At 38.6% G+C, this 26295-nt stretch overlaps 2 protein-coding genes across 3 annotated transcripts; both read left to right on the forward strand.

The window, feature by feature from the left end:
- Window positions 1-443: 443 nt before the first annotated feature.
- On the forward strand, window positions 444-8388 carry gtf2h1 (general transcription factor IIH, polypeptide 1). Of its 2 annotated transcripts, none has more exons than XM_084733489.1 (15): window positions 444-768; window positions 1045-1213; window positions 1309-1501; window positions 3050-3215; window positions 3344-3437; window positions 3742-3891; window positions 4054-4133; window positions 4260-4393; window positions 4466-4553; window positions 4653-4741; window positions 5439-5556; window positions 6644-6734; window positions 6909-7024; window positions 7457-7549; window positions 7634-8388. In XM_084733489.1, exons 2-15 carry the CDS (start codon window positions 1060-1062, stop codon window positions 7718-7720), a joined length of 1653 nt encoding a protein of 550 aa, XP_084589615.1. In that variant the 5' UTR covers window positions 444-768; window positions 1045-1059; the 3' UTR covers window positions 7721-8388. The 2 variants fall into 2 exon arrangements, with proteins under 2 accessions (XP_084589615.1, XP_084589614.1); XM_084733488.1 differs by having other exon boundaries at window positions 444-607.
- An 843-nt stretch (window positions 8389-9231) lies between these two features.
- hps5 (HPS5 biogenesis of lysosomal organelles complex 2 subunit 2) lies at window positions 9232-25875 on the forward strand. The gene is made up of 23 exons (XM_084733491.1): window positions 9232-9394; window positions 12039-12168; window positions 12554-12664; window positions 13230-13294; window positions 13465-13657; window positions 14826-14956; window positions 15805-16023; window positions 16120-16191; window positions 16325-16413; window positions 16608-16786; window positions 17808-17966; window positions 18477-18636; window positions 19883-20000; window positions 20482-20619; window positions 21798-21866; window positions 22000-22586; window positions 22853-22973; window positions 23106-23255; window positions 23335-23454; window positions 23621-23734; window positions 23871-23977; window positions 24465-24756; window positions 25401-25875. Exons 2-23 carry the CDS (start codon window positions 12061-12063, stop codon window positions 25459-25461), a joined length of 3363 nt encoding a protein of 1120 aa, XP_084589617.1. The 5' UTR covers window positions 9232-9394; window positions 12039-12060; the 3' UTR covers window positions 25462-25875.
- The last annotated feature ends 420 nt before the right edge of the window (window positions 25876-26295 follow it).

The following is a 26295-nucleotide window of genomic DNA, read 5'->3' on the forward strand; positions in this document are numbered from 1 at the left end:
TTAACAAGTCTGCTGAGTAAACCCAAGTAAAAGTATTTACATTCCAGCACTGCTCACCCCTTCGGAAGCTAAATAAATAAATAAATAAAATAATTTGTAAATACACAATAAATAAATAAACGTTTTACTTAATGCATTTGTTGTCTTCTATCATAGTATGAAATGTGCGTTTTTTGATTTAATATTAATAAATGTTAATATCGATGTTTGCATTAAATAAACGGAATTATATTGCGCCATTTTTTCATACAATTTGCTATTTTCAGAAATTTTAATATCATCATCAATAATACTCTCATTAGTGGTGGCAGATGTGTTTCTGTGGTTTAACTGTACTGTAAATATTAAGGAACATGCAGTATGTAAAGAGTTGAGCCAGCTCTGACCGGAACTGATTCTTTAACGCCGTATCCAGCCGGACCGTTTTTAATGTAACACACCGCTGGGCAGTCATGTCGGCGCTGAAGTCAGGACGCTCACTGTTAGAGTAGTCAAAATTCACTTTAAAATAACTCATTCTATAATTTTTGTACTTAAGAATACATCAGTTTGAGATTATGTGTTGAAGGAAGGCGACGTATTGGTTACAGTATCGATTTATTTTGAGGTAAAATAAGTTTATTGGCGACTTCTCCCTCAGGCTTTCTCTCTTCTCCACTGTCAACGTTAGCTAACGTTAACGCTGGTTAGCTAAGTTGATATGATAAAACCGTCAACACAACAGTGGCTTGCCTGTGTTTGGATCGCCTAGCAGAGATTAAAGGCGTGGTAGGAAAGATATTATTTATTCAGGACTTTGTAATGCAGTCACCTAAAATAGTTCGTGCTTGTGCCTCACACAAAGTGCTCAATATCTTAACGTTAGTGCATGTACTTGCTTTACTATTGACGCCGTTAATGTCGCTAATGTTCAGTGTGTAATTGCAGGTCAAGTCTAGGTGGTCGGTTCTAGTGTCCTGTTCATCGTTTTGTCTTTGAGATTGTATCAGTACTGCTGTGTTTGATTGTTAATGACGATCAGTGACCGTTTATGTGGTTCCTCAGTTGTTTGTTTGAGCCATGGCATCACTATCGGAGGAGGTGCTGCTGGTGGTGAAAAAGGTTCGCCAGAGGAAGCAGGATGGCACCCTTTATCTGATGGCTGAACGTATAGCCTGGGGTCCAGAGGGCAAAGACCGCTTCACAGTCAGCCACCTGTATGCAGATATTCGCTGTGAGTACTTGGTTGATGCCACCAAATTACAAGTATTGTTAAAACAATGATGATGTGTCAGTGCAGTTGTTAAGGTGTACTTTATTTGTTTACAGGTCAGAAGATCAGCCCAGATGGTAAAGCCAAAATTCAGCTCCAGCTGGTCCTTCACACTGGCGAGAGCACCACATTCCACTTTTCCAATGAGAGCAGTGCACTCAAAGACAGAGATGCTGCCAAAGAACTGCTGCAGCAGCTACTGCCCAAGTTCAAGAAGAAAGCCAACAAAGAACTGGAGGAGAAAAACAGGTGAGACTCTGTGAAACAACTGTTTTTGCAAGTCTTGTAACATTCTGTGTTTTATTTCTTAAACAAGTATTGTCTGTGTAAGCCTAATATAGCTTATTCCTCTGTGCCATACACAGAGGAGTGTAAAGTTGTAAAGTTTGAGAAATCAACAAGTAAGATAGATTTGAAAGTATCTAAATGCAGTCCCACCCCATCTCTTCAGGCCTCACTCCAAAATCACTCCCCCAAAACATAAGAACACAAACTGCCTGAAGTACACAAGAGAGCGCTGGGGAAGAGGAACACGGCACATGATTGCTAACCGTATCCGACTGGTTCATGTCTCATTCACATGACAGAGTACAACAAATATTATCATAATCAGTGTAAACAATAAATATGACTATTGTTAGTACTCACAGCTGTCAAGCTAGCATGTTAATTCTGGAAAAATTTGGCTGCACTCTCTGCTATTCTTGTATGACTAGCTTGCTGTTGGCAGTACACCTGCCCAGTCTTGCGGGAGACTTCAGACATGTTCACTGACTACATGAGCAGAGGGTGTCGGGGTAAACAGGCAGGTAGGCTTGGATGGGCTTTTTACAGGCCTGCAACAGCTGCAGATACATTTATCTTTTGTCAGAGTACTTGATTTATTGATTGCAGTCAGAATGTAAAGAAAATTTCAACAAAAAAAATGCCCCTGAAAGACGTATCGTACTAGCTTTAAAAACACACCAGTGAGCTCAGGGTACCCATGGGGTCTTTAGATTTGTTTTCAGTGAGATATTGAGTTAATTTCAGAGCCATCAGAAACTTCACCATTGCTGCTCAAGAAACAACATGTACTTATATTAAAAATAGGGCTGCACAATATCATAAAAAACGTCATATTGCAATCATTTTGACTGAAATTATGATTGCGATATGCAATACAATTAGCAGGAATAATAATTTTTGCATCACAATTTTACTTTTTACTGGAAAAAAAAGATTAAAATCATGATAAAATGGCATTTGTTGGGGTCTGTACCAAACAAACATTAAGATTTTTAGGTCATGGCATGTATGCAGCACTTCAGTACTCCATTTGGTTCTGGTTCTGCTATTTGGACATGGCAGTTGGCCATATTGTGATTTTGATAACCTTGTGATTCATTGTGCAGTCCTGATTTTAAATAGTAGCCTATTTCAGGTAATATGAATGTGAGTATTACAATGATTTGCTAGATTCACATACTTGGTAAATAATTGTTTGATTAAAATCCATGCTGAGTTTCCATTATATCTTTACTATATTTGTCAGTGTGGTTGTGAAACTTGCATTAAATGTAATTCTAAGTGGTATTAAAAAGGTCTTAAAAAGTCTTAATATTTACTTGGAGAGCTCTGGAGGTACACTGGAGCCACACCATTGAACTGGGTCTGAGTCAATCCCACCAACACACACATTTCTAGTGTATACAGAAACCACGGGCACACTTAATCCATCAAAAACAAAAATACACTTCGCTCCTGTTTGAGTAATGTGAAATTCTTAAAATGGCGGTCTTTTATTCTTTCCAATAGGATGCTTCAAGAAGATCCGGTGCTTTTTCAGTTATATAAGGATCTCGTGGTAAGCCAGGTGATCAGTGCTGATGAATTCTGGGCCAACCGGTTAGGAGACATAAACAACTCAGACCCTACAGTATACAACAACAAACAGGAAGTCGGAATATCTGGAGCTTTTCTGGTGAGTTTTTAAAAAAAAAAAAAAACAATCTAATCTTAAATTTCATAATTCATTGAAGCATTCTTCAGAACGTCAGCATTAAAAACATACTGTTGAACGCTAACAGACTTTATTTTCATGCTTTACAGGCAGACATTAGACCTCAGACAGATGGCTGCAATGGTTTGAGATATAATCTGACCGCTGACATTATTGAATCCATCTTCAGAACATACCCTGCAGGTAAACAGTTAAATCGCAACTTCTGTTAATCAATTATAACAGTAATAACAGATTAGGAAAAGGCTGCTCTAAACTCAGATTTTCATTTCACCTAAAGACACTGACAGAGATTTTAATGATTAACTCACTGTCAGCCAGAGAGGAAGACTTGCTTTGAAAAGTAGCTGGTAAATCTTTAGATAGACAGTGTGTTGCATTCCTGTTCTCCTCAGTGACTGATATTAAATGTGCAACTGGTGTTCTTTACTGAGCACATAAAAGATTGGACTAACTATATTTATATTAACTTCCATTGTACTTGCAGTGAAGCAGAAGTATAGTGAAAACGTGCCTCATAACCTGACGGAGAAGGAGTTCTGGACCCGCTTTTTCCAGTCCCATTATTTTCACAGAGACCGCATCAACACAGGAACACAGGATATCTTCTCAGAGTGTGCCAAGCAGGATGAAAAAGGTATGAGCTGAAGTATTTTTAGGTGCAAACCTCACATATAAATGTACAGATAATTATAGATGTCAGAACATGTGTTCTTTCCACATTTATTTAATTCCTGCAGCCTGCTTCGAGCCACAAATCTGTTTTCATGCGTAAAAGTTTTAAATCTGTCTCATGCAGGGTTAAAGTCTATGGTGGGTCAAGGAGTGAAGAATCCTTTGGTCGACCTCCTGTCATTAGAGGATAAAACATTAGATGAGGTGAGATTTAATAAACCAGTCACAGCCACATCATACTGCTCAAAAATCATTTACACGTACAGCTTTTTGTGTCATGTCTGTCGTTCAGCCTCAAGACATGTTTTGCTGGTATTTTCTGTGACACAGGGTTATGGAGTTTGCACAGCACCACCCTCAACTTCCAGTGCAAACAAGACGGTGAAGGAGAGCAGCAATGCTGCCATTATAAAACGATTCAACCATCACAGCGCCATGGTTCTCGCAGCAGGCTCACGCAAAGGGTAAAGAAGTTGCTTTTTGCAAAAAATATGACTTGTTCAGTGTTGTTTGCTAACTGTGTCATATTTTTAAAGGGAAACACCAACTGACCAAGCCAGTGAGACGAGCAGCACAGATGGAAACTCGAGGGATTCTGACTTCTTTCAGCCTCCTGTAAAGAAGGTATGATGTCTCTGTTTGTCTTTAACAGACCGTCTCCAAAATATTGTTGTTAGTCTTAAACTTACTGAGTCACTTTTTTGTGTTGGTAAACTTCCTTAGGTTAAATTACAAGAAGCCATTGAATATGAAGATCTGCAAACGGAAAACAGACCAAAAACAGTTGCATTAAATCTCAAGAAGTCTGACAGGTACAGTTTGTCCACATTTTATTTATTTATCTTTTTCAGTAACTTTACGTGTTGCTAACTCCAAGTGGCAGAGATCAGTGAAAGTTTTTTTGAGATAATTTTCTCCCACACCTCAAAATAATACACAAACAGGTGGGTGATGTTATGAAATTCCTTATTCTGTTTGTCAAAACTCAACATTATCGTGATTAGTATTATTATAATAATAATTATCAAAGTCAAACTTTGTTATTCATTCATTTCCATCAACTTTAAATTAAATAATCAGTTGATTATTTGTGTCACTCTAGCAAAGTCTACATTACTTAAAGAATTTTGGGCTTCTGTAGCCAGAAATCAGCTTTACAGAATTTAGGAAGAGGCTCATCTGTTCTGGGCGAATCTCACTTCCTCTGGACAGAGTACAGAGGAAGTTTAGAGTTCTGTATAGATTTATGTATTTTATTTTACAACCCAGATTGATTTCTTTCACTGTGTTAAAGTTCCTGCCTGTGGTCATAACCAAACACCCCAGAGTGAATGCATGAAAACTCAGGGAGAGAGAAAAGATGCTCCTCTGATTTGAATAAAGGCACTTTATGCTGTCGACTGATAAAACTTGTCCAGGAATAAAGTATATTTTTTATTGATGAGTGCTTGGTTGACTTTACAGTGACATGTTTATTATTATGTTTCTTACTCCCTCTTTATTTATAAGGTATGCTCATGGTCCTGTGCCACTTCAGTCTCAGCACTATACAACAAGCCAAGATATCATCAACTCTGTCAGCTACATCCGGCATGAGATGGTCAATTACAAACCCAACCTCACTCAGGTTAGATCATATACACTATGGAACACACCACGTCTGTTGTGATTCAATAATCATTGACCTTTGGACAAAGATTAATGATTATTATTTATTATTTGTAGTTTGATCCATTCATACACAGCTCACATGTCCAATAACAACATATTCTCAGATTACGATCAGATAGCACACATTTAGGTTTGCCCACTTTTTGTGAGCATTACACATCCTCTATAAGCACTGTGGGTAGTCAGTCAGCCTGAGGCAGTCCTGTCATCTACTGAACAAAACTTTTCAGGCCTCACTTGTGTCTGTACCTTTATATGTGAGAAACCATTCTTAGTGAAGATGCCAGAGCAGATGTTAGCACCTTTTACACTGCCTTTTCAAGGTGGGAATATTGCGCCTTTATTCTGCCTCGTCGTCTGTGTAAAAGATATGCAGGAAGAAACGGGTCAGTTTGGTTCCATCTCTGATCCATCAAGAGCCATAACAGAGCAGTCAGCGCGTAGCTGACTGAGATCAATCTAAACACTCCACTGAATTTATAGCTACAGTTAACACTGCATGTAACAGTTTAAATGACAACAAAATGTTTGACTGTAACCACATGAATCAGCATAGAAATATCATCAATTTCACGTCATCAGCACTGGATGGAACACATTCTGTATTTCACTTTATTTGTTCTTTGGTCAGAAGATTTAAACCAGGACAAATTAGGATCTGCTGACAAATATAACAAACTATAATTAAATCTCTATAAGATAAAAATGTGAATTCAGATCATGTACACCTAATCGTGGTGTTCACATATTTTAAAGTGACTTAAAAAATAACTTTCAATTTTCCTGAAAAGTCATGAATGTGCAACTTGTTAAAACCATGAATGGTGTCTTCAGAGTGATTCATCACAGTTAGAGTTACAGCAGTAAACCAGTATCTCGGTATACTGAGGTATGTATGTATGTATTACAAGTTTATATCAGTTTCATGTGTGGGATAATAATAATTGTGTAAAACCATGAAACTGTGATATTTTCTGAGGCGGTTTTCGTACCGTGAAAATCTCATACTATTGCAAACCTAATCACTGTAATCCTTTTTGCAGGTGTTGTCCAGCACGGCTGCTACTTCTGCCATTGCAGCACTTTCTCCAGGTGGCGTCCTCATGCAGGCAGGAGCACAGCAAGCCATAAATCGTAAGTCTACTGTACAATTGCTAAATAATCTTACTCATTGTGAATAGTGTGATGGCACATCTGTACTGTGTGAGGTACTGACGTGCCACAGAGCCACAGAGCAACATACTAAACATACTAAACTACTAAATACTTAAATGTTTTTTCTTTCCAATCTTTGTTTTTTTTTTCCAGAGATGGTACCTACTGAGGTTCAGGGAGAGCTGAAGCATCTTTACGCAGCTGCTGGAGAGTTGTTGAGACATTTCTGGTCCTGTTTTCCTGTAAACACACCATTTTTGGAGGAGAAGGTGACTAATATTCACTGTGCTGAAAGAAGGTCAAATTGTTATTGTCACACCCTATTTCCTGTCTTTCTGCTGACACCCAGGATTTTGGCAACAAAAAAAATGGTGCTTTTAATACTTGTCTAATAATAATGTGAGATTCAAAATCGAATATAAACCACTTAAGAGTGTACCTAACAGAGGATAACATATTTTGTGCATAATGAGCACAATGCAGATAAAATTATTCATCTTTTTTATTCTTGATCAGAGCCAAAAATCATAATTCCATCTACTTTTAAATTAAACTGGCTGTCCATAAGATACGAACTTTCAGTAGTCAGTATACAGCTGATACAAAATAATCTCTATCACTAACATCTCCGTTACAGGTGGCAGTCGAGCTTCATAAAGCAGTAATTTGTTTTTTTATTTTCCTAATGTTTTTTCTTGTAGGTGATGAAAATGAAGTCAAATCTCGAGAGATTTCAGATGACCAAGCTTTGTCCTTTTAAGGAGAAGATTCAGCGTCAGTACTTGAGTACGAATGTAAGTCTCCACACTATTAATAATTAGACATATGTGGCTTATAGCAGGTGGCACTTGTATTAAATCTCTTTGATGTTCCCGCAGCTCACTGGGCATTTGGAGGAGATGCTGCAGACAGCCTATAGCAAGTTCCACATCTGGCAGACCCGTCGCATGATGAGGAAAACCTGAGGTCTGATGGTTTGCCAAAGAGGGGACAAGGAAGACATTAAAGTGTATGGACAAATGGCCTGCGAAGGTTCTCCAGACTGCTGTGAAGAGACCACAGATCACACCCTGATGGGACGTGGTTCACACAGGGGCTTAATGAGGATTTTAATGGATGCTGCTACAGCTGTTCAACAGAGACTAACTGCATCTCAGTCACAAATAACTGTAATTAGTTTCTTTCTCTTTTGTTTGTGTTTTCTCAATGGTTGAGAGATTGGTGCCGGTAATGGTTAAATGGAACTTTTAAAAATGGTGTAACATGACCAAATTTCAGATGGAAAATCAGAAAGGCACTCAGGACAACAGGCTGAGGTGTGAGATGCAAGCAGAGGACTGCCAACATGTGTTTGATCAGTGCACAGAGCAGAGAAAGACAGTTTGGACATACAAGGAAGCCACTCTGAGCACTGGGTCAAGTTGTGGAACAAAGTTCCAGAAAATCTGACGCTTAAGGCGAAGTGAATATAGCAATACTGTAAAGACATTTCACACTCGAGTGCACTAGTGTGTGTGACTCAAATCACACTGTCACTGGTTTGTTATGTCTGTACCCTCTGTCTGCACTGAAGACAAAATAATGTAACTCTGAATTAAAGTGAGGCATAAAGCTTTTGTTCATGCCACTGAAACTGCAGTATTTCATGAAGTCCATGCACCTTAACTCACTTATGTTTTTGATATTTATCTCAGTTTTACAGCATCTGGAGCTGTAAGATGTTTGTCACTTTTCCTCTTAGATAAAATGGAGATGGTTTCATTTTTTATTCATGAAATCTACGACTGCTAGGAGACTATGCCGTTGCTTTCAGGAAGCCTTTTGTCTCTTTATTTCAAACTGTCAACACATACATAGTGTCAAAGAGTCAGAGTCATTACACAAACAGATTAACCAATGAAAAATGCAAAGCAGAGGGCAGTATCTCAGAAAAAGACAACAGAAATAACAAAAGTCTAACAAAATAAAGTAGAAATAAAAAAAAATGAATGACCAACAGTTCAAAGCTACTACATATATTCACTGTTTTAATAACTTTTTTGTGAGGAAGAAATCATTGTCACATTGTTCCATTCCTTCTTAAATACAAAGATTTAAGTTGGTTTTTGCATTAACATTTTTTCACTATTATAGCAACCAAATATTTCTATCGTAAAGAACATATATACAAATTCTATAAATTGGAGCAGGATTTAGCATGTAAATCACAGAAAGAGCAACTTACATGTATGTTTCTCGGTCAAATACTACTTTCAAAGAAGCTATTTCTTACCCAGGATGGCAAAGTTATGTCCCGCCCGACTCTGACTCTGATTGGTCAGTACTCGTTGCCTCCTTTGGTTTGGATTGGTGAGATTTAGGCATGAGGAGTGCAATTGGGTAGATGTAGGGTAAAGAATATCAGGATAAACCAATCAGAGGCAGAGTAGGGCGGGTCATATCTTTACCATCCTGGGGGAAAGTATTGTATTCAGGAAGCGTCCCCACAATCAGCTGAGTGAAGCTCTGACAGGACGGCTGGCTGCCCGTCACGGTGGCGTGACTCTGATCCGCTGACTTTCTCTCTAAAATAAAGTGGACAAAACGAGATGTGAGAGTGATTTGGAGCGGATTTGTGGGGAAGTCACGTCGACCGTTTGGCGAGTTTACCTGACAAAACGGTGAGTGAATGGGAACATCACTGTCTCAGCTAGCTAGCATGTTTGCTAACTTGTTATTGCAAATTTAGTGACACTGATTTAAGTTGGCACACTGAACAGAGTCTTCACATTCATTTTAACATAATAAGCCGAAATAGACATTTAGCTAGCGTAGCCCTGTCCTGCTAATATGTCTGTTTTTAAGACTTTCAGGGTTGCATTAGTTTTGATAGAAACGTTAGCATCAGTGTCAGCAGACGGGTCTCGTGATGCAGACTGCCATGATCGGCCGATTGATTCGCCCCTTTTTGTTTGCAGCGCAGCAACTTGATCAACATACTCAGTTTACTGTTTACAAACCATGTGAACTTTGACCAAAAACAGCCGACCAGTTAAAGCGACTGACATAAACCTGGAAAGACTGAGCAGGGCCATTTACATCAGGGTCTTCTTCAGCTGCTGCACTTAACTCAAGGACTGTACGGGACAGTGTGAAAACACAGGTGCTTTCCTCGGGTATTTCCTTTTCATATCGCTTTATACTCCACTAAAGTTCTGCATTTAATCGACAGCTTCATTGACTTTAAACAGGATTTTACATACAGCTTTTAAAATCTGATTTATGTCCCAGCAGTATATTAATGAAAAATTAGCCACACTTTGACCAGTTACAGCAGTGAAATTCTACTGACAAATCAATGCATTAGTAATAATGATTAGCAAGTAATTGATGAATCAATTATTATCGACAGTTAAATTAATCAACAACTACTTTGATCATCGATGAATCGTTTTGAGTCATTTATTAATAAAATCAATTCTTGTTCTCTGACTTCAGCTTCTCAGATGTGAATATTTTCTGGATTCTTTACTCCACTCTGTCAGTAAACTGAATATCTTTGAGTTATGCACAAAACAAGACATTTGAGGACATCATCATGGATTTAAGGAAAGAAGGACCAGCAGTTTTCACAATTTTCTGACATTTTTTGGACCGAACAACTAATCGCTTAATTGAGAAAATAAAAGACAGATGAATCGATCATGAAAATAATCACTAGTCACAGCCCTAATAATTTCTTAATATAAAATAAAGCTTGCTGGAAGACCATTCCTGCCATGCGATGAAAAAAGAAAAATATCACTATATTGTGAAACATTCTCTAAGTAATATTTCAAAAAAATTACTTAGTATCTAAGTTATTATTTTGATCAAAATTTCTCATTATTTTTAGATGCTAGGTTTCTATTTTGAGATATGTTGTTATTATGTTATGGTAATTATAGGGGCCAATTTACATTTACATTTTTCCCCAGGTCTCAAATTTGTACACATCCTCATCCCTAAATATATTTCTGTTGCAGCAGTAGAGTGCCAACAGAGACAGAGTTAGAGTTGACTCACACTTCTCACCTTCTTTTGACATTCCTGTGTCAACTTCTTTATGCTTAGGAGCAATCATGTTCTATTATTTAAGACAAAAACATGTTTGTATTCACACTGATGACTGATTTCCTAACAGTATCTGATTAGCTGCAGCTTTAGTTTTACTTCTGCTTCCTCAAAAACTCACTTAAAACCACAGCAAGTAAATTAAAGCCAAAGTACATTGTGTTGTGCTTCATTTTGAGCCTGATGGTCCTGTTACAGTGGAATTTCTGGCAATTTTACCCCAGTGCCTGTAAAAGAGACATTTGAACCACACTTATACTACACTGAAGATGATAACAAGGTGTTCCCCCTAAAAATAATCTCCATAACTATTGGCTGAACTGTCCTGTCTTGCTAAAAACCTGGAATCATTAGTTAATAATAAACTCAAATACTTCCTGTGATGTGTAATTTTTAGGAAATGGTCATTCTGTGTTTTTACCGCTGTCAAAGGGTGTACCACAAAGTTCAATTCTGGGTCTGTTCTTATTTGTGATCAACAATATCACATCCTCTATAACTAATTGAAAATCCCATTTATACATGGATGATACAGGTCTGTATTGTTTTCCTAAGACTGCACACGCAGCCATTCAGATCCTTCAACAACCCTTTGATAAATTTTAATATGTACTGTAAATGAGACCAAGCACATGTTCTCCAGAGCCACTGATATCACCAATAATGGTTTGCATTTTACAACTCTAGAGGGACACAGTGTTTAGAGGGTATCAGAATACAAATAGCTTGATATCTGGCTGGACCAAAAACTTAAATTTAAATTTCAAATTGACTTGAATAGATTTTTTTGTTGTCTTGTTGTCTTTTTCAGTTCAACCTATACTCTCCTCAAGATTGAACAGAAGTTGAATGAATGAATTTACACAATGTTTCATCTTTTTTCATTAAGTTACAGCAGGGTCTTCTTCATGTTTATAATCACTCGAAACGTCAGTAAAACTTGCTGAATTATAGAAGTATTGTTAATTGTAGCTTTGTTTGCCATTTGAGTTAGACAGTTAGACACATTCATTAGACACGCTCTTATGAGAGGATTTACCAGCTGCAGATGGTGTAAAGTGGAGTCACAACTGGTCAATTTGAGAGCCTGTACACTGCTGGAAGTCACAGATGCCACACAGCAGTGAGTAGCGACTCTTGAAGTCTCTCACGTTTTTCTCATACTTTGCGGACTGTCTCGTTTTCTCTCATTTGTAGAGGATCACCAGTGAAGATGCCTCTGATACCAGTTGTGCCGGAGAACCACAGTCACGTGCTGGCAGAGTTTGACTGCCTCGATCCACTTCTGTCTGCTCTCCGATTAGACTCAGGCCGGCTCAAGGTAGGTTTTACCATAAGATGTCTGAGTCAGTTTCATAATGAAGGTGATTTATAGTTGCGGAATATTTAATGTTGATTACAAACCTAACAGCTACAGTGGACTTTAAAGGAAGAAAAATGGCTTGCCAGTTAAAACATAGAGTCTAGAGTCTTCTAGTCTGAGTCTAGAAGTGGGTAACTTTATCATAGTAATAGAATACTTCTGCTGCTCTTTGGCTTAATTATACAGTTTTTCAGTTGTTTTGTACTGTCATTGTTAGGCGTTGAATATAATATTGAATTCAGGAGTCGTCAGTTTATTTGATGGATGTGATGATAGAAAAGGGAAAAATCTTGGGGGGGGGGGGGAGTAACATATTTCTAAATGTGATCCGATTGTGTTTCAGTGCTCCTGTTTGGCTGTGTCGAGGAAGTGGCTCGCATTAGGAACATCAGCAGGAGGGTTACATCTGATCCAGAGGGAGGGCTGGAAACAGAGGCTCATCCTCACCCACAAGGTAAAATGTTGTGGGTAAAATGTACATATTGTGTAGAAATACAGAGTTGACTTTTTTGCAAAGCCGGAGTATTTCACACTTAAGATTCAAATAGGACATTTGTTCCAGTATTTTTCAATGTCTTTGGTGGCATGTTTCAGAGAAAAAGTCAATCGTTCCATATCTTCTGATTATTACTTTTTTCTGCCTGCTAGTAATACTATCTATTATATATCTGGCCCGTTTTTTTCCAGCCCAGTTGGCACGTTTCCCAAATGTATATAATACTGAAATGAAAATCAAGCTCTGGGCTGATTATTGACCTGATCTTTGTTGCCACATCTACTCAATAAGAAGAAACAGTAGGGTGATCTGGTACCTCATTTGGTAGAGCGTTCACCTCATGTATTGATACTGTGAGTCCGCTCCAGTGACTGCAGGTTCAACCTCTGCCTACGTCCCTTTGCTTTGTTACAAAAGCGTAACTGTGTTGCTCTATAATAAGCAAGTTCTCCCCCCTTATTATTTAGATAAGATTTATTTTAATTTTATGTTGGCCTCTAACCCATCGTGCACTTTTTTTCAGGAGGGTTGTATCACTCAGGTGGCATGTTGCCCTCATGATGAAGACTTTATCGCCGTTGCAACAAGGTGAGTCTCTCTATGATGTAAAGAAATGCTTCATACTCAACTAACCTCAGACAAAAGTCACCCCTTGTCATCTGGTGCCACCTTCCTCATCTTCTCCCCTCTCCTACATACTGTATCTGTGTGTATAGTTGTCTTGCCTGTATTGTTCACAGTGTTTTTCTCTGTTCCAGTCAGGGTCTGGTGGTGGTGTGGGAACTGCAGCTGGAGCGGCGTGGTCGTCCAGAGAGGGTCAGTGTGTCCTGGGAGCACCGAGGTCAGGCCATCACTGCCATCTGCTGGGACACCAGCATGCTCAGAGTTTTTGTCGGGGACTCGGGAGGCAAAGTGTCCTTTCTCCGTGCAGGATCCTCCAAGCTGGGCAAGGTAGTGACTTCTGATAACAATCAATTGTTTGTTTCCTCAATAGTTATGTATAAAGAGGAAGCATGGCTTTTGAAGTTTTTTTGTTATTGTGTAGAAACTAGCTGTTTTGCATGGTTTCAGAACTTAGTCGAATCAGCAGGCCTTAATTTAATGAATTCTCTGTCCCTGTTCGTCTCTTTTACAGCTCACAATCATTTTAAAGCAGCTGACTAAGGATCTAAATATAAAGATAATTGACTGTTACTTAGCAAATTTAATAAAGGAAGCTTTTCTAATTCAGTCCCAGACTTGAATCTTCTTTGTCTTCTTTGTCTTTTGGCTGCTCCCGTCCTCCCAACCCAGCAATATTAATATAAATTCCAAGGTCTTTGCCAGTTTAAAGGCATAAATTAAGAAAACCACATTACTTTTGAGCTATTAGGAGCCCAAATCCTCTGTGATGTATTTCTGTCAATTTTTAAGTCACTGTTTTGCTGTTTTAATCATCTGTCCACTCAGGCGTTATGGTAAACTAATAACATTAACATGCATGAAAATGACACTAGTCTTCTCTATTTGGCACTGGCATGTTAAAAATGCTTGTTTTCATCCAAATTGCAGCGTGGTCAAAGGAAGTGACGTATGGTGGCTTTTGTCCGTCTGCTTATTTGATTATGGCTTAGTTTTTTACACCTGATGTCCTGATGCAACCTTCCCCATTAATCCGAGTTTTGGACGGGCATTTTGCCTGGGGACACTTTGACAAGTGGTGATTGAACTGCAAAGTCTGTGATGAAAATTGGTAGTTCCATCTCAAACATTCATTATGTTCAAGCACTGCGAGAGGGAACTGTCAAGCAAAAACTGAAGAAAATGTCAGTTTGCTGCAGGTGACCTTTGAAGGCTGTGGTTTCTGAGTAGCAGATGTTATCATCAAGTACTGAATGACAGTGTGCTCAGATGTCGGTGCATCATGTCACATTTGCAGTTTGTTTCTGTTTGAAGTTAAACATTTTGCAGTAATGTAAAAAGTGAGAAGATTGTATTTTTGTTATTAGCTGTTTTCATATATAGTAGATGTGTAAAATGAAACCCCCTTGCTGTGTTCCCGCCCTCTTTTCTTATACATCCTTCTCCACATCCACACCTTAAATGATTATATATTTGATATTGTTTTCTTCATGTCTAGGGGTCGGCATTTGTTATCTTCCCTGTTCAGACCGTCACTACTGTTGACTCCAGAGTGGTGCAACTTGGGTACCAAGATGGCCGCCTGCTGGTGTCTTCCCTGAGCCGCTGCTACCTCTGTGACACGGAGAGGTGAGTACCTGCAAGGCAAATAAATTGAACTCAGCAAATAAATTGCACTTCATTATTATGTCAACGTCATTGTGTTTGACTGCATTTCAGATAATAAAATAGTTCAGAATTTTCAAAATGAAGCCTATCATCATTAATTTAATGATGTATTATTACCTACCGTCAGGTGTGTGGGATGTATGTCTTCTTAAGCAGGATTATGAAATCAGTCCAGGCGACCATCTTCCATCATAATTGTCATAATCCCAGTGCTACATGGCCTATTATGATGCTTTCTGTCCTCTGTCCTTTGATACTTCACTTTGACCTCCTCCTCCTCCTGTCGCCAGTCCTTGTTGATCTTGCTGCGGCAAGATGTTTTTTAAGGTCACTTTCATATTAAGACATTTCTTCTTGATTTCAGTGACAGTCTCCCCGTTCCTAGGCTTTAGCAGGTCCCTTGATTTCATCGTTGATGCTGTTCAAATTATAGATTTTTCTTTATGGATCTCTGAAAGCAGGGCTTCAACCTCCGAAATCATTCTTCTCTTTGATGCCATTTTCATGAATGAACGTTTCCTGACTTATGGGACAGGAAGTGTAGCCTTATATGGTATAATTGGGGCATCGATTACGCTAATTTACAAGTCTCATTCTCTCAAATATGCACAAGTGTATCATTCACACAGTTATCTGAACTTTCAAGCTTTTGTTGAATCTGTGTTCAGCTGTGTGTGTACAAGCTAATTGTATGAAAAAAGTAAGGAAAACGTAGGATAAGAATTCAGAGATGTTTTTACTTGAGGCCCAGTGTTCTTCGTGGTGATCGTATAGCAGTGGTGTTTTTTTCTGTTTTTACCTGCATACAGGGAGAAGTTCTGGCGCGTTGGAAATAAGGAGCGTGACGGGGAGTATGGAGCTTGTTTTTTCCCTCAGAACAGAGGATTATTGGTTGGTCAGCCCCCCCTTCTGTACTGTGCCCGGCCAGGGTCCCGGATATGGGAGGCCAGTTTTAATGGCGAGGTTCTGAGCACCCATCAGTTCAAACAGCTTCTGGCCTGTCCTCCTCTACCTCTCATTACTTACAGGTACGGATTGATTCTGCCTTTAAGCCTTCTTTTAAAGGAAAAACTCTACTAATAAAAACTAAACAAATTTGTCTTTTGTTCCTGTTTTTCCTGCAGAAATGAGCCATGTTACAACCTTGCTCAGAAGAACCCCCAGTCAGTCGCCTTCCCTAAACTGCTTTATTTTGGGTAATGTTAGATATCATTTATTTGTTTTATTATCAGAATGGTCAGGCTGTTGTTGCTAAATGCACCTTATTGAATACCTGGCAAATAATATAAATTACATCAGACTAACTGTGCACTTAATTTATTTGTGTAGAGACCAAAACTTGCTGACCTGGACTGATTCAGCCATTTATATCTTCACCCCTCAGAATGGACAAGTGCTTTTATGGACTGAAGTTAAAGGTGTGTCTGTTGCTTTAAATACCACCAGCAATCCTTCAGAGTTATTAAACACCTTTCATAAATGCACACACACTGTAACAAGCACTCATCTTGACATGATTAGGACCACTAGTCATTAATCATGTAGCATTCATCATCCAGGCATTTTGTTCCTGATTGATTTTCTGTAAACGTATTGTTTTCTGGTTTTGTAGACGTGGTCGATATTGCAGTCTACCGCAGTGAGCTCTTCTGTCTCCACGGCAGTGGACGTCTGTCTCACCTCTCCCTGTTACCTGCTGAGCGCTGTGTTGAGCGTCTGCTGCGGCGGGAGTCCTGGCCTCTAGCTGCTGTTGTTAGCTGTATGTTCCAGCATACAATCACCACAGGCAGGGTAAGATGGCTGCCACTGCCATGTTCATGTCTCTGTTTACCCTCCAGATTCTGGTCTTATCTGGGCTAAGCTGTTCATGTGACTTTCTGATTTTCTGTGTTCCTAAGGATAAAGCATAGAATATACCTGTTCACCTGAGATGTCTCACCATTAAAGGCCTGACGATAAAAATAAAGAAAAATGTGCAGGTGCCAGATATGACAATATTATACTTTTGATTAGGGCTGCCCCAACAAAGCCCCTTTAACAGTGGACAAAAAAAACTCACCACCACCCACTAACATCTGGCTTTTTTCTTCAATGGGAAAGGATACAATTGGCATTCAGTCCCAGGTCAAATGACTTTGCAGGTATTTATCAGCTCCAGCTCCAGTCAGCAATATTGTAAACACTACACCCAGGTGGACGTTCTATTTTCACCCCTCTTTGGCGGAGGCAATGTAGTGTTTATGCTTCTTTTCCTGCTTTTGTTATCTAAAAGCTTTCATTATGAAGCAGCACAATCAGGAAATGTTGGATTTTCATGAGCAGTAACTTAACACAACTCCTCTGCAGCTGAAAGCAAACACGAGACACACAAACAGTGACACAGGAGAGAAACTAAACATCAGACCACAGAGATTCATTCATAATGAAACGTACTGAGAGCTGAGCAGCATTTCTTTCTCTCTGTTCTCCTGCACACGTGCTGAGTCTTGATGCACATCGGAAAAAACACAAAGGAGCGGCACGTAGGTCTACTGGCACTGAGAAAAAGGCCAGTTTTTAGTGGGTTTATCTGCATTTAACAACCCACATATACACAGACATATATATAATTTTAGTGCAAAAACAGCAGAAGACCCTTGACACATGGGGCGCAGCCATACTGTGAAATGCACAGGCTGCAGTTGAAAATAAATTTTAGAAATCAAGTATCTTAACCAGATTTCTCCTGATCTGAATAAGAGCTCACTGGTGGAGTGTTCTATTGAAGTGTTGCATTCATGAAAGCCATGTCCATCATTCCTGTTTGATTCAGGCCAGGAAATCGATTCCCATCGACCGCCTCGAACATCTCAGGTCCCAGCTCAGCGCCACCACACACCTGGAGCTCTCTGGCCAGCTGGAGGAAGTCATCACTAAACTAGAGCCTCTGGACTCCGCCTCCAGCAGCCGGAGAAGCAGCATCTCCTCACATGTAAGTGAAAGTAACTTTCTGTAGATGATTAATCTTTATAAACAATTTTCTGAGTAATGGCAACCATCATAACTGTAGACAATGAGCACCCCTCTTAAATTTAATTTAATTTTCATTGAATCCTGTTGCTGTGGATACCAGTCAGTGTCTCTGTTTGTTTGGTGAGGATTAGCAGTTCAACAGTGGAATTAAACTTGTATGTATAAATTCAGCTAAAATCACCCAGTTAAATATCTCCACTGTGACTTGTTTTGGTCACATGACTTGTCTCGATGTCCGAGAGCTGTGATGCATGCAGAATAATTCTATATAAAACAACAAATTCATCACAGTTTTTATATTTTCTCTTCTGTGTTTTACATGTAAACAGAGCAAACAGGAATGTCCATTCAGTACATGTTAAACTCTGTGACACAACTGTAACTGAAGCATTCAGTTTCTGTAAATCTGTATACACATGTAGCACATGAGTGCATTTATATTGATCACGTTGATTATGTCATTATCCAGGAGAGCTTCAACGTCCTGGACTGTGGAATCTACCGTGTGATCAGCCGCAGAGGGAGTCAGTCAGATGAGGAGACGAGTTCCCTCATCAATCAGTCCATGTCGGAGGAGGAGCGGCTCAAAGAGTTCAGTTTTGTGCAGGAGGATGATCAGGTGGATCATGGTAAGAGATCTTTGGCTACAAAATGAACAGATGCTGTCAATATAAATCACCACCAGTACTTCAAGTAATGTACAGTCAGTTTCAGGGTTTTTATGGCAACACTGCGTCCTTAGGACAATCTAATTTTAATTTTAAGAATAAACAGGTTGTGCTCAAATGTTAATTTAATCATTACAACTAATAATACTTATTATATAGTAATATTATAATTACCAGTTCAGTACAGGGGGATAATTGCTTGCAGTTTATTTTTATTTTTGTAACCAACACACTGCAAAAAATGTAGACTTGTAATGATACATTTTTGAATACAAAACAATTTACCCTAACAATTCAATAATAACAATAATAATACTAATAATAATAATAATAATAATAATAATAATAATAATAATAATAATCAACACCTGTCTTGTACTGTCCTCTTCTTAAAACCCTTTCTTTTTTACATTATTTTTGTTTAATCTGCACCCTCTGTCAAAATATGGCTGAGGACAGACTGGAAAATTCCCCAGAGTGAAAGTTTATATATACCAGTTGTGAGTATATATAAGCAGTGCAAAAAAAAAAAAAAAAATCTGTCCACACTAATGCTAAAAATGACCACAGCACACTAGAAACAAGAAACTTATTCACATTCTTTGTCGTTTCTTTCTTCACTCCTTCCTTTTCTCTGCTTTCACTCTGTTTCTCTTAGCAGGAACAAACTCATTTTCTGCCTCTTCAATGTGAAAAGAGAGTGAAATTATTTTCAGTTTTGCATTCACCACTTTATTAAAATAACTGAATGATACAAAACAAAACAGCTGCTGAAATATTTTTCAATAAAAACGTGATGTGATAATAATTTTACTCTTTGACTTTTTTGTCATAAGAATCATATGTACGTGTTTGCAGCTAAAATTAATTTGCTTCTGATTTGATTTGAACAATAACTTAAATCATTTAATCAATACTGTTGCTCTGCTGAACCACTGGATTTGCTGTGAGAGCTGAATGATCACTCTGATGGCTGACATGCTTTACAATGATAATATCAAATTTCTTGTCTGTTTCATTGTATCACACATATATCACCTTTTTGGTTCTTTTGCATTGTGCAGTGTTTAATTTACGTCGTCTCTATAGTGGTGTCAGCCACCTTTGCTCCATCTGCTTGCATTATGTCCTCTGCCTCTCATCATTCCCCTCCAGTACTCCATCCATCTGTGTTTTTCCTCTGGCTCTTGCCCCCATCTTTGTTCAGATCCACAGAGCAGTGAGCGTTTGGAGGCTGAGCGATCTGAGCAAGGCCTGCAGTTCCACCTCCCCCTCTCATTCCGCCCTAAACCCCCTCGCATCGCACTGCAGGCCGTCAAAGACAGGTGAACATCCAGAGGAACAAAGGACAGACATGCCACACAAGCATTAAGCTGTAATATGTAGCTTTGAGTTTTAGAGTTAAAAGGGACTGTTTAAAGGGATAATTCTTCACAGTTTACCAGATTTTGGGTTGAATTGTTCCTTTAACACAGATTAAATTATTCATGGGTTGTACTTCTTTCATTTTTTTTTTTCTTATGAGGCTTGAAACTTAAACAGTAACCTATTTTTCAAGCACAGCTGGGCTTTAAGACAGCTTACTTCTCCTTTCCACTGAAGACTAACATCTAGTTCTATAAATTCCTTTTAATCAGTGTGGGAGCATGTGGCAGGTTTCATTTCCAAACATCACATTCAGTCATTTGTCAGATTAAACTGTCCACTGGTTGTGGTTCTGTTTGCCTCTCTGGTTGTCAGATTGTAAACCCGTTTTACATATAATCTATGAAAGATTGTTTTATTGTTTTATTATCTTTTTCTCAGTGTTTCTAGTTTTGTTAAAAAGACAACAGAGAAGATCAACACCCTGCAGATGAACTCTGAGCTCTGGCAGAGACCTGAATTCAGAGAGGGCGGACAGGCTGACAGCACAGTTCTGTACTCAGAGGAAATGGACAATGAGTAAGTACGGGTCCATAAAAGTGGACTGGAACCAATTTCTGCCAAGAACAGATGTGTCGTGTTATAAAAGAAACAGAGAAATCAGTCCGTGATTATTTCTTTCTTTGACTTTAATATGCACCTTTGTTTTACCAAGTTTTACCACGTAATGCTGTATAACAATAATCATACTAGATCACAGTAGAAAGTATTTTATAATGACTTGTAAGGTCAAGTAGCATAATACTAGTAGTCACTGGTCACTCACTGACACTATTTTGCCAACGATCATAGTGTATCGTAATTCTTATAGTTGGAATACATTATAATCACTGTTATAATGCATCATTAAGTGATTATAATGTTTTATATAATGATTGTTATGCATTACAATTATGGTATATTGGGAGAACATTATAGAATATTAGTCAAATGTGAATGCCTCTTATTCAGTTCATCATCAGAATGTTTCAAATTGGAATACTAAATTGATTTCACAAAGTTTTGTGTGTTGTTGTAGCATAAATATAATTATATATTTTTTTGCTTAAAGCACATAATGACCACTTAAAGTGACTTTATTACCAGCTCGAACATGCCTTATATGTGCCTGACCTCAGGAATTTCATTACTTTACCGAAAGCACCTGATGACCACTTACAGTAACTTATAATTACATTATAAAGAATTTTAATATTGATTATAATGTATTACAAATATTAGAATTATTTATTCTTTGTAAGCTTTTGTTTGTTTTATTTTTATTTATTTCTACTGACATTATACAGTGTTGTCTTTTTATCTTTCTGTTCTTTTGTTTCTAAGTATAAAAAGAAATAATAGTTTTACTGCTCTTATTATTCTTTTCTCTTTTATCGATCTGTCTCATTTCTTCTATGTTCTGATGCTTGTGTTATAATTTTACTCTGCAAACATTGTTTTTACAGGTGCTATGTAAATAAAGTTATTATCTTTGGCTAAAAAATGTCAGTAAGTGACCAGCAATTAAAAAGTATATTATTCTTGACCTACAAGTCATTATAAAATGCCTTATAATGTGTTATGATAATTGTTATAAAGCCTTAGTGCTATCATTATACATTGCTATAAGCACAGTATAACATATTATAACTATGTTTATGTTGCATTGTAATAAAAATAAATCAGATAAATCCATGGAATAATATTTGTCATCGCAGAGTTTATGATGAAATGCCGAACACAGAGTCTGACATGCAGGAACTTCGGGCAGCAACAGAGCAAGCTCTGTAAGTACTGCACACCTGCACTTTGTGAGAATATTTGACAACCTTTTCCCCCAGTTTTAACCCTAAAAACTGAGCGTATGTACTTTGTACATGTACTGCATGTACTTTATTTTTTTTATTTTTCTAACGTCAGCTCCCAGATTCAGGATCCTTTGGTGTTACTGGATCCCGTCTGCCTGAGAGAAACTCTGCTGGAGTGGCTGCCGGTGCTCGAGCGAATACTCGGACCTGAAGAGCTCGGCTCAGCAGCTGCAGGTGACTCAAAGATGGATGGACCAGGAGAAGAGCGGTGGGAGAGGGATTATCTAAGCCCCTGCTCGGAGCAACAAGAGGAGTCTTCCTGCTCTCCAGGAGAACCAGCAGAGAGCGTTACAGAGCAGGAGAGGAAGGAGGAGTCTCCTGAGCTCGGGGAAAAAGAGGACCAGTGTGACTCCACTGAGAAGGAGCCTGAAATTTTGAATGAAAGTCGTCCAGAGCCTGTTCGAGTGGCGTCTCCCAAACCCGTACCATCAGATCTCCTGACTAATCTCACCCAGTTGGCAACGCTGTATACAGAACTGAGCTGCTTCAGAAACCAGGAGGACGAACAAGCATTAGGGTGCACAGCTTTCCTGCGGCGCTACTTCTTTCTGCTGGACAAAGAGCGTGTGAGAAGGATGTGTCTGCTGTGTTATCGGGAGCAGCCGGAGGTGCAGAGCTCCTTCACTGAGGCCATGTTAGGTCAGAAGCTTCTCCTTAAAGCATGTCAGACCCATTCTGATTTAATGTGTTGCATTTTCAGATTTCACAAATAAGAAAGTGCTGTAGGGCTGAAAAATATGTAAATAAAAAGTGTAAAAGATATTGCAGATTAATTTTCCAGGTCTGGAGAAGTATGGAAAATGATCCAGTCCCTCATTTCCCTCATTTCTCGACATTAATCACTGATTCTCTAGTAGTTTAATCTTAAATGATTTGGAAAATGAACTTTCTGTCGTCCTCTGTAGAGCTCACTCAGACCAGTAAGGCGGTGGATGTTATTCAGAGAGGTGATTTACTGAGATCACTGCGCAGTCTGAGAGAGCTGCAGCCCTGGAGTGCACCTCCTCTCCTCGCCCACTTACACAGGTCAGTAAACGTATTTCTGTCACTGTCAGCTCATACTTTCACTAAAGAGATTTTTATATTACATAATTATATACAATATAATATTTATATTACATTACAGTTCTGATTGATGTTGATGATGTTGTTATCCAGGCTGTATGAGAAGCACGGGGAGGCAGCCGTACGATCATTCTCTCAGTTCTATCCCACAATAACTCCTGCTGATGTCATGACCATGGCTCAGAAAAGCCACTTCCTGGCATACCTGGATAATCTTGTACAGTCACGAACTGAGGGACACAGGTACGTCTTCAGTTTCATCTTTTTGTCAAAGAAAAGAACTCAACTTGTTGCTGAATTTTACATTCATTCCTTCCTCTAGGTTGCCATTTTTGCAGTCACTTCTTGAACCAGAGTCACTGAGACAGGATTGGCTTGAGCTGGCACTTACCCATGATGCTCCTCAACGCTGTGATACCCTGACCTCTGATGGACAGCCTAGGTCTGTTTCTGTTAGTGTGTGAAATTAGCATTTATGTGCCTGTAGTTAATTTTAAACACTTAATTAAATATCCAGGAGGTTTAAGGCTAGAAATCGACCAAACTACACTTAAAATAATAAAGTTAAGAGGAAGTGTAACCATGTATTCATGTGACTCCTGCTGCAGGTGGCACGCTCACTGTTTCACTTGGGGTTATGGACGCCTCCTGTCTCTCCTGATTCGTCTTCCTGCAGACCTGTCCTCCAAACAGAAGATGGCAGACACTTGCCGCAGTCACGGGTACTTCATATTTTCTCGACTCAACAGGCCAAGTCATTTTTTTTTATACATTTTTGTGACTTTACTGATTTATATTGTCATATGTAACCTTTTGTATAATGTGTGTGTGTATGTGTGTGTGTGCGTGTGCTTGCAGGTATTGGACAGGCTACCTCTACCTATGCTGTGAGCTGCAGCGTCGCACAGAAGCTTTTTCCACCATCTGTCAGCTGGATGACCTCAGTCTGCTGGAGGAACCTGAGGGTAAAACCAAAATCTTTTTCTTTCACACTCTCAGGCACAAGCAGAAATATAATCTCTTATGAACTGAGAGGAAAGTTCAGAACAGCAGCATTTTTGAAAAATAGATGCTAAAATCATGACAGTATCTCATTAATTTTTACAGATTTTAGAAAATTAATTTTTGAAAAATCTTTGAAATTGTTATCAGCAAACTTATAGATTAACTCAACAGGTTATCAAGTACCTGTGATAATATTCAAGTTGCTCATATTATATTTATACAACAGTAGCATATATTTATGTATACTTAATAGTTGCTCATATTAAATGTACAATGTTGTTAAGAATAGTTAATTGAGTAAGTATTACACGATGATTAGAAGGCTTCAAATACACCTCATAATCGCTGATCATTGTCAGCTGATACTGGTTACTGAACCCAAAAATCCTGATCAGGCTGCCCCTATATTAACAGTTGCTATGATACACACTCCCTGTAATTTTCCAGGTGTTGAGCCCCAGACCTTGGATGAGTGGAAGCTCCTGGTCCAGTTATCCCAGCAGCGCAGCAGTGTGGGAGACTCGGAGCAGGTCACTGGTGTGAACGGGAGCAGCTGGTCCAACGGCTCAGCAGACTGCGGTGGAAAGATCAGCCCGGAGAGCCTGACCCTGATGCTGGCTCGGACAGCCGGGCCCGACCGCGCCATGGCCGTCCTGGAGGAGTGTGGCGTGCAGCTGGTCCTCTCACCGCACTCCGAACTGGTCTGTGAGCTGCTGAGAGTCGCTGAGAAGAGGCAGAGGTGGGTCAGCTTACCGATTAGCCAACAAATCCAACTTTTTGGGAGTGATAGCACTGTTTTCAAATATGTTTTTAGGTGTAGAAAACAATAAAAATCTGCTAAACATTAGCTGTATACATATTTAGTTCTGTTCTTGTTTTGTAACGTGAGTCTTGCTTTTTAGCTCCATCAACTAGATAATTATGGTTAGACATTTGTTTATGCTGCTGAAAAATGAAAAAATGTGTGTACCATTGTGCACTATATCAAAACATTAACCTGCAATAAAAATATTCTTAATAAAAAAAAAAAAATCATCCAAACCTAGACACAAAATTCTCCATCAGATGTTCTTTTAGCTCCTGACTATTGAGGGGATTTTCTGACCTGATGGAATTTGAAGGCATGTAAAATTTTTTCATACATCCTATTTGATCCATCAACTTAAATATGTCAGAATAAACCTTTTGAGAGTTTTCGCAGTAGCATGGAGACTGTGACTTTTATCTTATGTCACAGCTGAAAATCCCTTTTTAATAAGTAGATATTTAGCCAAACTGTGGGAATGAAGTCTAGACAACTAGAATAAAAGAGAATCAGTGTATTTTGAATGGACCTATTTTTTGTGGAACTCACAGTACTGTTCCTTTTATTTTCTGTTTCAGAGCGATGATCCAGACGATGCTGGAGCGCTGCGATCGCTTCCTGTGGTCTCAGCATGCCTAACTAAAGATCCCTGCTGTGTGGAGAGCATCTCTCTGCAACATAACTAACACTGTATGTACTAAATCTCCACAGTAACTGCTGCTGAAGCTGTAACTTAATTTATGTAATATTTATCAAACCTTTTCAGTTTGAACAAAACTACTTATCCTGCCAGTGAAAACAGTATTATCCTTTTAAATTTTACTTCACATCTTTTTTGCACAGATCTTTCTGGTATTATCTTCTTCATTCCATTTGCATGCCAAATTTATCAATATTCAGGTGTATGTTCAGGGGTATCATTACACTATGCTTTTTTAAATTATTCAGGTTTTTTGCATGTACAGGTTATCAAATACCTCTATGACAAAAAAATACCATGTTATGAAATGTTCTAACCAGGTAATATGTTGAATAAAAGCTGTCTAAATGAAACCTCTTTTGTTATTTCCATTGTTTTTTTGTTTTTCTTTTTAAGAACAAAAGGTTTCATTCAACATGATAATCACCACGGCTGATTATGTTTTTTTTTTTTTTGGCTCATGCATGTCAGGAACTTTGGGGAAGTCCACATAAAGAGCAGAGGAAAAACACACATGACACTGTAATTCACTTTGCGGATGAATTAATAATTTTGTGCTTTCCAAAAGCATAGAAAATTCAGCTCAAAGTTTCCATCTTTTTCTTTAAAGCTACCACAAGGAACTTTAACATTTTGTTTTTTGAAACCCCCTGTGGACAAAATCAGTAGTGTTTTCACTGTAATAACCACAAAATATAACATCAAAAGTAAAACTATCGCAATAAAAATCTCCTCCTGCTTCTTTTTCACTGGCTAACGTACACTTTGCTGTA

Source organism: Lutjanus erythropterus, chromosome 13 (assembly GCF_056507025.1).
Source record: "Lutjanus erythropterus isolate fLutEry1 chromosome 13, fLutEry1.hap2, whole genome shotgun sequence".
Classification (NCBI taxonomy): Eukaryota; Metazoa; Chordata; class Actinopteri; order Lutjaniformes; family Lutjanidae; genus Lutjanus; species Lutjanus erythropterus.

What these genes read in the sequence shown, in the direction of transcription:
- hps5 (XM_084733491.1), top strand. Translation starts at nt 12,061, where the DNA reads ATGCCTCTGATACCAGTTGTGCCGGAGAACCACAGTCACGTGCTGGCA. An exon ending in TTTATCGCCGTTGCAACAAG is followed by an intron (nt 13,295 to 13,464) that starts GTGAGTCTCTCT and finishes TCTCTGTTCCAG; the next exon opens with TCAGGGTCTGGTGGTGGTGT. An exon ending in GTCGCTGAGAAGAGGCAGAG is followed by an intron (nt 24,757 to 25,400) that starts GTGGGTCAGCTT and finishes TTTCTGTTTCAG; the next exon opens with AGCGATGATCCAGACGATGC.
- gtf2h1 (XM_084733489.1), top strand. Translation starts at nt 1,060, where the DNA reads ATGGCATCACTATCGGAGGAGGTGCTGCTGGTGGTGAAAAAGGTTCGC. An exon ending in GAATATCTGGAGCTTTTCTG is followed by an intron (nt 3,216 to 3,343) that starts GTGAGTTTTTAA and finishes CATGCTTTACAG; the next exon opens with GCAGACATTAGACCTCAGAC. An exon ending in AATCTCAAGAAGTCTGACAG is followed by an intron (nt 4,742 to 5,438) that starts GTACAGTTTGTC and finishes TTTATTTATAAG; the next exon opens with GTATGCTCATGGTCCTGTGC.